Here is a 16,253-nt window from a genome sequence, read left to right on the forward strand (position 1 = left end):
CTTCCTCCTGACTCTGGCACCTTGATTTCCAAATGACATGCAAATTTTGCTTTCATCTGACAAAAGGACTTTGGACCACTGAACAACAGTCCAGAGCTGCTTCTCTGTAGCCCAGGTCAGTTGAATGTGGGACCTATAGCCCATTTCCTGCACACCCCTGTGCACGGGGGCTCTGGATGTTTCTACTCCAGACTCAGTCCACTGCTTCTGCAGGTCTCCCAAGCTCTGGGATTGGCCCTTCTCCACAATCTTCCTCAGGGTCTGGTCACCTCTTCTCGTTGTGCAGTATTTCTACCACACTTTTCAGAAATCTCTTCCATGTCATACCCACTTGCTTAAGGGTATCAATGATGGCCTTCTGGACAGCAGTCTTTCCCATGTTTGGGGTTTTGAGTGATGAACCAGGCTAGGAGTTTTAAAGGCCTCAGGAATCTTTTGCAGGTGTTTAGAGTTAATTTGTTGATTGAGATGATTAGGTGCATAGCTCGTTTAGAGACCTTTTTCATGATATGCTAATTTTGTGAGATAGGAATTTTGGGTTTTGAGTTGAGCTGTATGCCAAAAACATTATTATTAAGACAATAACAGACCTGAAATATTTCAGTTAGTGTGCAATGAATCTAAAATATATGAATGTTCAAGTTTTATCATTACATTATGGAAAATAATGAACTTTATCACAATATGCTAATATTTTGAGAAGGACCTATATTTTTTTCACATCCTAACTACTATTCATCGCTAGAGGGCGCGGTATCTGTAGAGACATACCATCTGGAAGCACGATGTGATAAACCGGTCTAATTTATGATTGTTTATGATATTTCTGTTTTTGTTGGTGTAAGAGGCTTAACGGGATTTACTGCCTGTGTCTTTGATCGTTTTCCCCCCAAATAGTTCAGCTTTTATACTTTAATGAATGTAACAGGTAACTTTACTGAAGCGGCGGGTTCTTGAGGTTCGGGAGAAACTGTAGAGTGTTTTTTTTTTCTTTTTTATTTCAGTTAAGTTGCCAAGTGTTTAAAAATATTTAGGTCGTCAACCAATTTCAGAATAATAAGCCAACCCAGCACATTGGTTAATGATGAACGTCACGCCGCGCTGACGTCATCGCGTAGCCACGCTACTCAGCCTGTCCAAACATCTCCGCAGTGGAACTTTGCCTCACAACGACCTGGGGAGTTGTTCCAGACGGAGCTGAGATTTACGAAAACTTCACATTTTTCAGAATTAATTCGTGACGAGAATTTACAGCAGTTTCATTTTATTATCCTCCTCCAGAGAATTTTTCATTTTTATCTCTCTTCTGAGTTTAAAGTCAAAGTTTACATTTTTTTTCCTCCACTCTTTTTTCTCTTTCGTTTCTTTTGGTCGTCAAGATGAAGAATCTGTGGGTTTTGTTCCTCGTCGGGTTGTCGACTGGGTTAATCAGCGAAAAGGTAAAGCCATTGTTCTGCTTTCACGTTCAGTACAGCTGCATAGTTACTGATAAAGTAATGACCTTTTTCTCATGTTTTCTTTCCGTTTTAGCCGTTAAAATAAGTTAAGAAAACCTCATTAACGTTTTTTTTTCAGTTAGTTATTTTTTTCCCTTCAAACTTTCTTACTGAAGGTTAATTAAAAAATTTTCAGACCTTCACAAAGTGCTTTTTTTTTCCTCTCCCTCCCCCCTCTATTTTAGAGCTCACTTTCCCAGTTATGTTAATATAATCTTTAATTATATATATATTTTTGGGGGGGGCGGGGTATTTTTTAAATTATTGCCACAAATAACAAACGGTTATAAACATTAACATGGATTACGTTATCCAGTGGTAATGTGAAGAGGACTGATACTAACACAGATGTTGGTTGATAATCCTGTTGTGGATTGGAGCCAAGTTCAAGCTTTCCACCAGCTGGTGTCAAGTTCACAGGTCTGAGGAGCCTCTGGCTACAAGCTTTGACATTTAAACCAAAAGCTAGAGCCCCCAGCGCCCCTTTATTATACTCATTGTTTATGATCAAGATCAAGTAAGAAATCAAATTATGAATAAAAGAAATGTTTGGCTTAGATTACAATAAGGATCATTAAATTCCCTGGGTTGAAGTGACAGATCTCCCTTTATGTTAAATGTTATTTTACTTTTCTACAGATTTACATAGTTGAAACACCTGGAAATAAAAAGCCAAAACACATCTGTTTATTCTCTATTACTAATACAATTCTAAAGGAATTACTTCACTTCCCAAAAATCTTACGCAAGAAAATATTTCCTTTAGATTTCAGAACTGTACATTGTGAAAGAAAGGGAGCCGAAACCTGAAACCATGCTGGTGAATGAGAGGTGGGAAGCTGCTCTAGGATTTGGGGGAAATGCTGTTTGGATTTTATATATATATATATATATATATATATATATATATATATATATATATATATATATATTAATAGCTGCTTTACTTTTAAAGCTGTCAAACCTCAAATTGGTAGTTTTAAAATACTTTATAGACGTTTATAGCAGGGATACACTTTCCTATTTTAAATGTTGCTGCTTTGTTTGTTTTTTCATTCCTTTTTTTTTTTTTTTTCTTAAATCCCACAGTTGGTTTATGAAACCTCTAGTGGCCCCAACCACTACTTTGGAGCCCACTGCTCAATTACTTCTCTTGTACAGGTTTTGCTGTTTAATTTTGATTCATTGGCCTGAAAAGAGTTCAAATTGGATCATTTTACTCCTGTTGCTGCTGATTGATGAACTGTAAATCTTTTACCGGGAAAAAAAAGGTCTAAAGGCTTCAACCAACTGCATTTACTTTGATTGTTCATGCATGTTCTGATAATAAGATATTCTATTAAAGCAGATAGAAAAAACTACACAAATTCTGTTTTAAAATTGAAATAACATTGAACTAGTAAAATAACTGAAGTCTTATATTATTCAAAAAAGAAAACATGAATGGCACAGAGACAGGATCTGAAATCTGTGACTGTAGGAGGTGCTGCTCTTATTACCAGTCATCAACAGCAACATATTAAGTATCATATGTCCAAAATAAAAGCTGAATATGGATGAGAACATATAATAATTGATCATATATAATATAGTACCCCGCATTGGGAAACACCCACCTTCACCATATATGGCGTTTGACATCATAAGTTGATTTTATAGAAATAGTTGAGGTCATGACGGAGGTACAATATATGCAGACTCATTTGGATGCTTATTGATCAGCGATTTTTATGTAACTGAACAAAAATAGTAACGAACCATAAATGAATTTCTTATACGCGTCTGGATGAAAATCTTTGAAAATTTGCTTAAAATTATATAAAAGTGGCAACATATTTACTGCTGCAAACTTGGGGAAGAACTAATTTTCTACCAGGTTTTAAACCGCTACCTTTGTTATACATTACAGTGGAAAAAAAACGTAATCCGTGAAAATATTCAGGTTGCCCTAAAGCAAAGTGGAAATCTGTATTTTCCTTAAATCTGCCTGATGGATGACTGATTTTATTTAATTTTTTCCAGGTTTTTCTCAGAGGCACCAGAAACGGTATTCTCTTCGGTTTCCTCCTTACCTCACATCCCTAATACAAGCTCCAGGCCTAAATTACTGGGTGTGATGGGTTGCATCATATATATATATCCCTGCTTCCCTTCTCCTTGTGTGGTTGAGTTGGCTGAAGTGTAATTGGTTCGTCAGCTAGTGATGCTGGTCTCCTCTGAAAGCAGAAAACAGAAGCAGGCGTTTTTTCGCTCATGCCAGCATGTGGGCCGGTAGTTGTGTCATTTTCTGGATGGTTGACTCACAGTGAGTCCTTCTGGGCTAGTCCAGGCAAGCACGTTTCTGCGTGGAGCACATGTAGTTTTCCACAGATCCACACAAGGAAATAGGAAGACAGTGACACATTTTCACGCTGTTTTTCTTTTTTTTAATGAGTCTCTTTCTACGCTTTAACAGCCGAATCTCAAAACAGTCATGTGGCTGTGAAATTACTTTCCCACTGCTCAATAAAAGACTTCATGCACTGTAGATAAAAGTTGACTCATATTCCTTGCTGTGGTGTGCTTTTTCTGCAGTTTCAGGTTTTGTTCTCAGTAATAGTCCAATTATTGTTGTATAAAGGGGAGACAACCACTGTTTGAACTTGTTAACATTTCCAGTTAAAAATGTGCAACCATATACAGCAGATTGTCTTATTTCCAAACGATTTATTTGCCTTTGTGGACTTGGACCTTTGGATCACATCTTCCCTTTATCACTAGCGCCACGTTGAAACCTATAAACAACAGTTAATGTCACATTTTAGATGTTTGGAAAAATACATTCAACTTAAACATCACAAAGACTTGGTGAGCCATAATTACTCTGTATTTTTTTTTTCATTGCTGACCCGAGCTGTTAAAAAAAAAACAAAACAAAAAAACATATGCCTTGATGTTGAGGAGGGGTTAAACATTTTGTTCTTTGTAGGCTTAATCAAACATACACCCTCTTTACACAGCATTGTGTAAAGCAGGTATCTGGCTGACGACGACAGGCTCTCTGTGTGCTTTGGCTCGTTACACAATCTCCCTCTTGTCCCTACTCACTGGCCTCCCATCTCCCAGGAGAAATATTTAGATATTACCCCCAGAAACACATGATATGGGGGTTGCTCGATTTTATAACTTACTTACCCCTGCTGAATGTTTAAATAGCTGTGCTGCTCTGCTCCAGCTGTTTCCAGTAAACTGCCTTCGGTTGGACAAAGTTTTAGAAAAACCACACTAGTATATACTGGATGTATGTTCTGTATAAGTGTGTTTTCCAGATGTTTGACCTTTGTGACACATCTTCTAGTAAACTCTGACAAAACACTTCCCTTACATGGGATTCACTTGGTTACATTCTGGATAAAAAGTCTTACAGTGTTTCTTTGATTAGTAGAAAAGACAGTGTGTAATATTAAGTAGTGTTCTGATTCTCCCCTAAATTGAACCTTTAGATACCGATTTTAACATTTCTTTTGAAGGATTGCCTTAACTGACTGACTAATGCCAAGTTTCAGATTTCTTTAGGCTGTCTGCCAATTTTCTCTCTAACTGGTGATGACCTTTGTTATGTTTGAAAATGAAACTTTGTAAACGTTGACTCTAGAGGAGAATATGTTCTGGAAATCCCTTCACAGTGGAAGTGTAACAGTAAACAATATGATTAAAAGTCAGGCCTAATTTACACATCAAAGTAGATGATCTTAAGCTTTATTTAATTTTCATCGAGCTAGAATCAATTGCTATGGGAGCATTATATTTATTTTAGTTTATAAAATCATTTTATGGTCTTCAGTTTTCAACTGGCTGATCACTGCTCAGAGTGGATGAAGGAAAAAGTAGGTTTTCTGACAGGGAATCATTATTCCTTCTGGTTTCTTTTTATGGGTCATCACATATGTGCAGCATTATTGGAGTAGCAAAATATAAGGAAAGCAAACAATTTCAATGTTTTTTTTTTGTTTTGTTTTTTTTTTGCGTATTGCAATGATTAGAAGTTTGAACTAATCCACATTCACCCTACCTTTTTTCTTTGTGATGTTTGCAGCACTCTGCAAATTTAAACATGTGATTTGTTTAAACCAGCTTCATTATTAATTTCAGTAGCACTTCTTTTTCAGTCAGACTTGAAAAGGTTCCTCTATTGAGGTCGTAAATTCAGTGTTTTGCAGAGATATTCACACCCACAGAACCATCTCACCCTTTGCCACATCACAACCACAAACCTCATTGTGACGCACGGTAGTGGCAGCATGCTGTGGGAATGCTTTTCTCCAGCACCAACAGGGGAGCTGTTAGACTTGAAGGGAAGAAGTTTTGGATCAAATAAAGGATAATCCTTTAAATCCTCATGGAGCATTGAGACCGGGTTGGAGGTCTCCCTTCCAACAGGAGATCACTAAACCTACTGCCAGAGCTATGATTCAATGCTTCAGATAAAAACACAATCTACTGTATTTCTTTGCATGTTCCAGTATAGTGGGACCAGTGTGTCCAGATTTTAAAACTTAAATTCCATTCAACTGAATCTGAACTCATTTATTTTTTAGATACAAGGAATGTCAGAAACTCTCCAAAAGTCATTGCTGCAAAAGACTGCTGGACAAAGTATTTACTCATTGGGGCGGGTTACAAATGTGTGTCACACTTTACTCATTTTTGTTAGTAAAAAAAAAGAAAAAAGAATATTTGATTAAACCCACATGGGCTTTCTCTCTCTGCACCATCTTTGACTACTTGTTGTTGGGTTACTGAGGCTTTATCTCCTTGCCTTTATCTGCGTAGCCGCTGATTTCTAAAGCCTCCAAATCATTTTTAATCTGTGGCTAAAACTCTATGAAAAGAGAAGCTTCCTGTTATTCTTAATGTTGTGCATTACAATGTAAAGTGGAGTTTATATGCAGGAGCGTTAGGTATGCAGTTACTGTCCTAATGAGTTTCCAACTGTGTCTGTAGTTGTTTCTCTTTTCTCACCAATCTGATGTTGACAGGGAACCATTTTTGCATTAAGGTCTCTTTTTAATGCTAAAGTGAAGTCCTTAACAGTAGTATTAAAATGTAATTGTTGCCCTGTCACACCTTTGTTGTCTATAGCACCTGTCTAATCAAACAGATAACTTTTTCTGTTCCTCTTCTTCCGCTCTCTCCCTTCCCTTTCTCCAGGCTTTCCCCTCTCTAACTCGGCACCTGTGTTAGTGGAAGCATAGTATACATACCAGACATAGCTCAAGTCTCAATGGACCATATTCATCCATGTCTGTGTGTGTGTCTTTCTGTCTTAACACCAACTGTGTGATTCGCTTCCTCCTCCCTTCACTTTTTGATTTGCGATGGGGTCCAGGCGCTATCATCGCTCCGCTGCCTGGGCTCTTTACATGTTAGGTTCTTCAATGCTTTTTTTAGCACATCACTTTTGTTTAGTGGTGGGTTGCTAGGAAGGTTTCCAAAGCAACAACAACCTCTCTGTCTGCTGTCTTTGAAGCTGCTCTATCTCCTCCTCTCTCCCCCACTCCTCTCCTCAAAAACACTTAGATCTTAGCTGTCTGGCTCTGGAGAGTATCACAAAATGCGATCATGACACGTGAAATGAGTCTGAATTCAGCTCAGACCTCCTGTTCATGTAATAGAGCGGCTTCCACACACCGTGGTTTCTCTCACAGTCAGCCGTGCATACTTCCAACATATTTGGCCCGTATACATCATTGGTTAGCAGAGGTATTGTTTTACCCTAGAACTGCAGATGGTTTCAATTAGTGGGTGGAATAATGGAAGTGTGAATTTATATGCATCAGTGTCTCTTGTTTCCTTTTCTTTGCCTTTCTTTGTTTGTCTCCCCTTCAATAAGTACTTTTTTTTTTCTGTTTTCCAGCTTGTTGTCTTGTCCCAGGCGACTAATTTCCAACAAGATGATCTTTATATAGAGGAACCAGGATCAGGTGATCTCCCTGTGGATGATGAAGATGGAGATGATTATGGATCTGGATCTGGATCAGGGTCTGGAGACTATGGTAAGAGACTTTTATTACTCTCTTTTGGTCTCATGTCAATGTAAATTGTTGTAAGCAATTAAATCAGTTTTCTGCAGTGAATAAGTTTATAAAATGATGTTAAAGATGGAGTAGTGAAGACATTTTTAGTAGTTAAACTTATAACCATGGACAAACTAGATGTAAAATTTAAATTCATTTTGTGATATTTATTGTGATAACAATAAGCGTGACAAAAAGATGTCTAAAACAGTTTAGGGGATTTCAAAAGTTATAAGTTGGAATTTATCCATCACAACTTATCAACATTTTTTTTATCTGCATCAGAAATGTTTTTTTTTTTCACAGTAAACAATGTGATTAATGCTTATCAATAGTCCAACACAATATTACTGAACAGACGGTATTTGTCACACTTGGCCATTGAAAGGATTTCTACTGAGACAGAGTCCATTTTCTAAGATTGGGTCACACTGATGTGAACCCAGTTCAGCACCCTAGAACCCAGAAGTGGCTGACAGCAGTGTGAATTAGTAGTGTCAGGATACAGCTTTTTCATTTCCAACATGAAACAGACAGAGCTTTGATTACTGACGAATACCAATACTGACTTTGTAGCATGAAATGGCTTGATCAAGTGATAGTAGGCCAAGAACAGTAGCTTTTGACAGCTGACACCATTATTATTAACCTTTAGGTAGGGCCAGACACCTCGTAAAAATCTGAATAAGAATTGTGAAATTGCAATTTGGTTTTGCCTTACTCTAACCAAAAGCATGGAGATGTTTTGCACCAGGGTTTCAAGACATTTAAAGTGTCCATTGTAGCTGGACAAAGAGTTATAGTTGCATGGAAAAGGGATTACTTCCATTCACATGAATAGATAATAGAGTTCCATTTGGTTTATACATGGGCTGTCATTAACCCCACTCTATAAGCAACAGTGATATATAAATGCACATATGTATGTTGCAAAAGGTATCCTGAGATTAGTCATAAAAATAAAAGAAATCATTTTAGCAGAACAAATCATATATGCAACTGTAATCGTTCACATTAACTGTATTTATTAAACCAAAGACTGATGCCTATAAAGGGATAAACTTGCTGTTGGAGATTAAAAAAAAAAAAAAAAAAAAAAAAAAAAAAAGAATTTCTAACTTATCTGAAATGATCATGAAAATAGATTGAATAAACCTTTGCGTATGAATCTAACTGATTGTACCGATAATATTGGATCAGTGCATCTCTAATTACTCCTTCTTAAAGGACTGGAGTGAGAAAGTCAGTGTCATGATGTAATGTGACCAAAACTGAGTCTCTCTCTGATTGGAAAGTTGGGTTTTCTAATACTGTGATTTTAGTGCAAATGCTATTAAATGCTTGGCCTTACCAATGGGTTACTACAACTCAAAGCAGAAGTAGAGCATATATATCAGAGATATGCGGCTGATTCCCATCATCAATATCTGATTGGGATAGGACTAGGGTTGTCAAAAGTATCGAAACTCAAAAAAGTATCGATACCAAAATGTTGTATCCGGATACAATACTAATTTTTAAAAGTATCGATACAGTGCCACCACCAGTGGCACCTAAGCAGTCATTCATCTAAAGTGCAGAATAGAGGACAATGCACAATCAGAACACTGTGTGATTGAATAATTCTATGCACTTTTCAGTTTCAGACTTTTTTTTTTTGTAACAGGTGCAGCTGCTGAGAATTATTTTTGTTTTTTAACCAGTTTGGCTAGTGTCATTGTTATGTGTGCAAAGCATAGCCAAGGAAGGAACACTTAATTTAAGTTTTTTATCAAGCTTGCTTAATATTGTGCACAGCATACAACCGTTATTGTATTTATTTTTTGTATTTTATTTATTAATGAAAATTTTCTGTAGAATTTTGGAGTCTTTGTTTTTATCCTTGTGGTATCGAAAATGGTATCGAGTATCGAATATTTTCCTTAGTATCGGTATCGAGTTGAAAAGTTTAGTATCGTGACAACCCTAGATAGGACATCCCTAGTGTGAATGCATGCTGGTCCCTAAAGAAGGTCCTAAAGAAGGATGGGAGAGTGTGTATAGTGGACATTTCCATTTGTGACTGCATGATCTAAAAATCTGGGTGTGAAATCAAATATTCCAGCTCAAGATGCGATTTTTCTCATTATTACATTACATCACATGTAAGGCTTTAACGTGGGATATTCATAATCGGCATGTTTTCACTGTATCTTCATGCATTTTGCTTTTAAAAACCAAAAGAAGTCATTTCCTGTAGATAAACAGATCCCAATTTTTCCTCTGCTTATTTTTTCCTACCATGAGTAGTGGTTAGAATTTTTACTTGTATTTTTTTTTTTTTATTAGCTTCTTACCACTGATTTCTTCTTTAATCACAGGCCTCAATATTCTCTCAGATGAAGATGACATAATCAACATACTGAACTTCACCAAGACCAGCATTTACAAAGAGGTGCTGCCACTTCCAGTGCAGCCAACAGTAGGCTTCTCTCCCAACCCACCAACCACAGCATCAGATCCGAAGGATCCAGAACCTACGGCGGAAGACACCCACACTTCCTTATCTGATGACAGAGACGAGTCTGTTGAGGTAAAGCCACCTCACACATCTGGTTTTATTTAAATAAAATCTTCTGAAGCACATGTTATGAGATTTGTTCACTATTTGAAAGGTTTATTTTCACCGTATGTTTTCTTCTTTACGACAAGCCATTTAAAGTTCATCACTGAGGAAATGTCAGTTATTCTGTCGAAATTCAATGCATTATCTTCCTTCTGCATTGTGCAGCATTTAATCAACAGTAGAACTGACACAGTGTCAAATAAATAAAATAAAACACTAGATAATGTATCAGTTTGTTTACAGATGCATCATGTCTGGTATCTTTGTTTTCAGATCCCAGGCGGACCAACCGTCTATGAATCCCTCATTACCAGTGCTACGCCTGTCAGTTCAACTACTGATTTCATTCTTAATGAGATGGAAGATTTAATTGAGGAAAAAAGTATCGACACTGTTGAAAGCGAAGCTTTTCCCAATAATGGAAGAGACAGCCGACGACACGGTCTCAACTCTCCACAAGAAGTCACCTCTGAGAACCTGTGGGAGAGGACAGAGGTTCTAGCAGGTGAGGATGGGTTTTATGTGTTGCTCATATTTCAGAATGTAAAGAATGGCTCTAAATATATACATATATTTTTTAAAGCAACTTTTTATGAGAAACGTAATTTTTCCCATGATCTCTACTCTTTAGCTGTGATAGCCTGTGGAGTGGTTGGATTCCTCTGTGCCGTTTCCCTCCTCCTCCTCCTCGCATACCGCATGAAGAAGAAGGATGAAGGAAGTTACGTTTTGGGAGACACCAAAATGTCAGCGACAGCTTACCACAAAGCGCCTACCAAGGAGTTCTACGCCTGAACTGACCAACAGGGACTATCTAATCTGGAGTGTGGCTCCTGCCAATCAGGACTAAATATGGATCTTTAAACAGCTGAAGAAGATTCCTTCAGATGAAGTTCAAAGTGTCTGCTCTCTTGCAGTACTGCAGATATATATATATTTTTATGCATCCTCATCTTTCCCATCTGTTTAATTGCCATCTTTATTCTGCTTTCGCTACTTAATGCTCAGCTTTCTGTGCATAAAAGGGTCATAAGGAGACAAATGCATTCCTCCTAAAATGCATTTGTTTCTCTCCTGGGAAGGATCATGGCATAAATATTCATCCAGCATAGTTCTTTCAAAGGAATCTTTACTTTTACTATCCAGCTGGACTATTCTAATTTTGCCCACTACTCAAATCCAACACTGTGCCTCCAGACCAACACAGCTGAACAACACTGTATGACATTGTCCCTTTTCTAAAGGAGCTCAACAAGAGGAGGATGAAAGAAACCTGAGGAAACACGATTTCAGTTGTTTTACTTTCACTTCAAACGGTACTACATACATTAGTATTACAAAGGTCTCATTGAGTTCATATTTGCTTTGTTACTTAACATCTATGTATTATATTTCATTTTTTTTGTGTGTATTCTTCTGTTAAAATTCTTATTTTTGTTATGAGAACGAACCTTTTCATAAGCTGCCCAGTATTGCCACAAGAGATTTTCTTACTCTGCAGGTTTAAGTGCGATGTTCTTTACTGTTATTCATTTTCTTTCTCCCTGCAGATATTTGACACTTGTAAAAACTGACCAAATATAAACACCCTTTAACTTTCTTCTAACTATGCTTATTAATGTCTTCAGGTAATATTTCTGTAAGCCAAGAGATTTCCATTCCATAAAGGTCTCTCAGGTATAGCATGCTTTGAGCATTTCCTATATTTTCAGGATTATCCCACTTGGTGACTGAGTTCTGCAGGCATGTGGGACAGGTAGAGCCAAAGCTAATGACTATAATTCAGAACCCACAGAAGTGACCAAAGTGTGTGGTGACAGCCAAAGTACATTCCTTCCTGACTGTCCTGTGCAGGCAGCTGTGAAAGAGAGTTTGGAGTTAAAATAAAAACTTCTCTTGTTACTTATCTTTCTACTGTCAGCCATTAAGGCCTGTTTCCCCATCTTTAATACTCTTTTTGGCTAATATGCATGTACATAGGTTCTAAAGGCTAATTACCTGATTTTTAAAGTTTACCTCAAATGGCCAAAGAAGCATAGCTTCAGTAATAATATAATATAATACAGGTAACAGCAATGACAAAAGGGTGGTATTCTTTTTTTTTTTTTCTTAACATAGATATAGACACACACCCAGCTGATGCAATACTTTAAATATGTATGGATTTTATTTACTTACAAACTATAATACGTTGAGGATTTCACAGATGCTTTTTGGAACATTGATGCCTTTTTCAGGAGGACTAAGATCAGTGATTGTTGCAGGATGGAGCAACTAGAGTCACGCATCGTCCTCAAGGTGTCACCAAAATTGTGGATTTAAGGCTTTATATGGATCTAGTAAAAGAAAAACAGTTACTGAATTTCTGTGTTGGTAATGTCTTGTTACAGTTTTTTTTGTTAAGTTTTAAGTCGAAGGTTGTTTTTATCTTCAGATTTGTGGGGGAGATTTATTTAGTTTTTTTTTTTTTTTTTTTTGCAGTTTGTGTTCATAGAAATGACACTATGAAGCGATCTAAATGCAAACAAAAAACTACCTATTCACTGTGGCTGGGATAAACGGGAGGATGTGGTCACCGTGGTGTCTAGCGAACATTTGAACCATCAGTGCCTCTTGCAGTGCTTTCATTTGCTTTCATCTGCTGTGCTGTTACAGTATTATTGTCAGGCTTTGAACTTTGAGCTGCACTCCGTCAAAATTTGAGGGCAGCTCAAAGTTAGATGTCACTGTGACTGGACTGTAGAAAACATGGTCCATTGAAAAAAGATTAGCATTTGTTACAAGCTTGTTGGTTAAGAGACACAGTTATGTATGTTTCAACTTAAACAGCAAGTAAATAATTCTTTGAATTACACATAATTTATATTATAATATTCTCTTTTAAAATTACCACATTTAGCTGGTTATAATCTAGTTGACAGATGTTTCAGTCTTGATTTGCAGCATAGAAAGCATTTATCTAAAATTTTAGAGAATTAATGAGTAGACCACGAAAATACAGCATGTTAAGAATAAAAAGTGTCCTTTTTGTTGTTAAAGATAAATGTGGTCAAATGAACAAAAGAACAACTGTGAGGACCAATCAAGCGTCGAGTGGCGGGAAAGGCAGATGAATTGTGGAGGAGCTGTGTTCTGATAAATTTTACTGCTTAATAAAAATGTGACTTTAATAAAAAGTTGAAAGTGGCTTTATTATTTATTTTCTGAATAATTCTTAATTCTGCACCCTCTGGATCAGGATATTATTCTGGAAAAGCACTGCTTTTTTGTCAAACCTTAATGTTTAAGAATATCTAACACATTTTATTCCCAAATATAACGAATAAAAAATATATATTTTTAAATTATTCCATTCATTTACATAGAAAAGCTATGCAAATCACAAGACACAACAATACATTAACATGGTGGTGGAGGTATGATGGTGTGATTCCAAATTCCAAGGACAGCAGCAAACAAAGTGGGCAAAAAAATCCTCCTCATTCATATAAAAGACTTGTGACCATTATCATTGTTAGGCTAAGGGTGTAAGAACTTTTCATTTTCCAAAGGACAAAGTTAGTGTAGATAACTTTAATAATTTTATTTTTAAATCTGCATCTTATATTTACTCTGTTTATCTCATACTTATATTAGTTTTACCAGCTTTAATCACTTTGTTGATCACCTTTTTAACAAATGTGTTTCTAAAAAAAAGTGGAAATTCTAAAGTTTCTTTGTTAACTAAGTAAACAGCATTTAGATCATTCCTAAGGATAAGGAGTCTTTTGGTACCTGGTTGTATAAATAATGGGGTAAATGGTGCCAAAAGTCTAACTGTCCCATGTTCGAAAGCAAACATCCAAAAGTAAATTACAGGGTTTAAAAAAACTGCACATAAGCTCACATTGTATAAAAGTAGGTTGTGTGAAACGACGTTAATTTGGGTGGAACACTATAAGTGATTGCAGAGGAATGCTGGAGATTAGTGGTGAAGAAAGCTGGAGGATGTAAACCGCAGCTTGGGATGTGGGCTGATAAGTGCTGTGTTTTTTGCACTGCGGCCACAATCCATTCCAAGCACTGGGCATTATTATGGCAACTGAAATGTTTACAAGTAGATTAAGGCTTACATATTTAACTGTGAAGCAATTACTAAGAACCTTCACTAATCCAGAAGTACCAACACCATATTGAGTTAAACACAGTCTGTTGCATATTGTTATCATGCCATTTTAAAGTTTTCTTCAATTCAACAAAAGCAAATGTTTTAAATTCTTACTGATTATTTTGTTTGTAGAAACTGAAAATGCATATAACTGTATTTAGCAATCACTCACAAGGAATACCATCCGAACAATACCATCCGAACAAGCTAGTCCAACCCAGTTATTTCAATGATTCAGATGCAGCTGAAATAAATTGCGTTTATTGCAATACAACTAAATCTAAATGAACACAATACTGTAAACGTTAGATGATTATTTATAAATAGAATTCCACTTTATTGTCATTACACTGTCACAAATACAAAGCAATGAAAGGAACTTTCTGCATTTGACCCTTGCCCTTTGGGAGCATTGGGTTGCCATTGCATAGCACTCGGGGAGTATTGTGGGGTTAAGGGTTTTGCTCAGGGACCCATAGTGGCAGTCTTTGGGAGTGGGTCTTGAACCCAGAACCTCTGGGGCCCATGTGCAATTCCCTAACCACTAGGCCACCACTCCCCCACTTAGGTACCAATGAATAATTACCTCTTCTAAAGAGTGCCATTTTTTTTTACACATTGTTGACTTTGTAGCAATAGCTCATTTTAAGCAAGCTAATGGCGACAGAAGACAGGAACAACTGTGCTAGTAAGAAAGAAGCCACCAAGGCAGTGGCAAATGTAACCACAGGATATATATCCATATTTCAGGCACGGCTCAAGGCGCCATTATTCTCCGTTTCTTCATTTTTAAAGGAAAAGTTCGGTCACATTCAGAATTCAAACTTCTGAAAGTATTTTTGAATATAAAATTATTGCATTCTGTTCAATAAGTGATAAATGTATTTAATTAAGAGTAATTTCATTTGAATGTGCTTTACTGGAGACATCCATGTTTGTGAAAGAACACTACTGCTACCTTCCAGTTTGTGACGTCACGGTGCGTTATCAGCTGTTGAGCAAGTCCCAGTGCTGTATCTGGTGTTTGTAACAACGCGCTATTATCCAAGTCATCTTGGAAACATTGTTCTTCAAAATGTTGGCTACATATGACGTGTTGTCTCTCTGGCCAGAAGTTCGATGGCAAATCCTCTTCAAGTTGGTAAACCAATGACAGATCTGTCCGTGAAGGATCATGAATTAGAAAGGTGAAATCACTCCAATTTTTTTTCGGTTATACCAGATGTATTACAACATCCAACTGCCATGTACATGGGCATTGTCAGTTGAACTATAGCTCTCGCAAATTTCAATGGTTTATTTAGCATTCACTTATAAATTTTAGGTATAGATAATGAACCAGTCCTTGCTGGCTGGGTTTTTCCTTTAACACAGCAGTAAGATTTAGGTGCATAAAACATGAAGTTATGGAAAAAAAGTGTTTCCTTTGCAGTTTTACGAAATATACTAATTTTGATACAAAGTGAAACCACCTCATCGAAGCGTAAAACCCCTTTTTTTTTAATCGAAAAACTGGAGGTTTTTTTTTTAAAATAGCAGTGTTTCCATTCACCGAATATATTTTCTGAATTACAATTTGTGCAAATTGATTGTCAATAGAACTGTAGCTACTGGCTCCTCTCAGAGAGGAGACACTGCCAAACAAAACGGAAACAAAAGGGTTTTTTCTTTCTGCTGTACAGAAAAGTAAAGAGAGTATACAATTACACATAGAGGCACATAGTGAGGAATGTATTCAAACGAAAAACTAAGATATTGCTTAAAGGTATTTGCAGCAATAATTATGACTTCAACCAGAAAAGAGACACATTCAAACAAAGAAGCACAGAGGCGAGTTTACACAGGAAAAAAAGTACACAAAGTCCATGGCAGTAGTAGCCATCTCAGTCTAGTAAGGGAAAAAAGCATGAACATTAAGTCAATAGAACGCTCCATGGTAAACAAAAAGC

General features: G+C 36.7%; 1 protein-coding gene across 1 annotated transcript; it reads left to right on the plus strand.

Annotated features, from left to right (window-relative positions):
- The first annotated feature begins 1,146 nt into the window (after positions 1–1,146).
- Positions 1,147–13,340, plus strand: LOC119791332 (syndecan-2-like). The gene is made up of 5 exons (XM_038297377.1): positions 1,147–1,439; positions 7,393–7,531; positions 9,913–10,124; positions 10,431–10,662; positions 10,789–13,340. The coding sequence occupies exons 1-5, from the start codon at positions 1,380–1,382 to the stop codon at positions 10,950–10,952; spliced, it is 807 nt and encodes a 268-aa protein (XP_038153305.1). The 5' UTR covers positions 1,147–1,379; the 3' UTR covers positions 10,953–13,340.
- The last annotated feature ends 2,913 nt before the right edge of the window (positions 13,341–16,253 follow it).

This window comes from Cyprinodon tularosa, unplaced genomic scaffold (assembly GCF_016077235.1).
Source record: "Cyprinodon tularosa strain WSP-4 unplaced genomic scaffold, ASM1607723v1 ctg387, whole genome shotgun sequence".
In the NCBI taxonomy this organism is placed as follows: domain Eukaryota; kingdom Metazoa; phylum Chordata; class Actinopteri; order Cyprinodontiformes; family Cyprinodontidae; genus Cyprinodon; species Cyprinodon tularosa.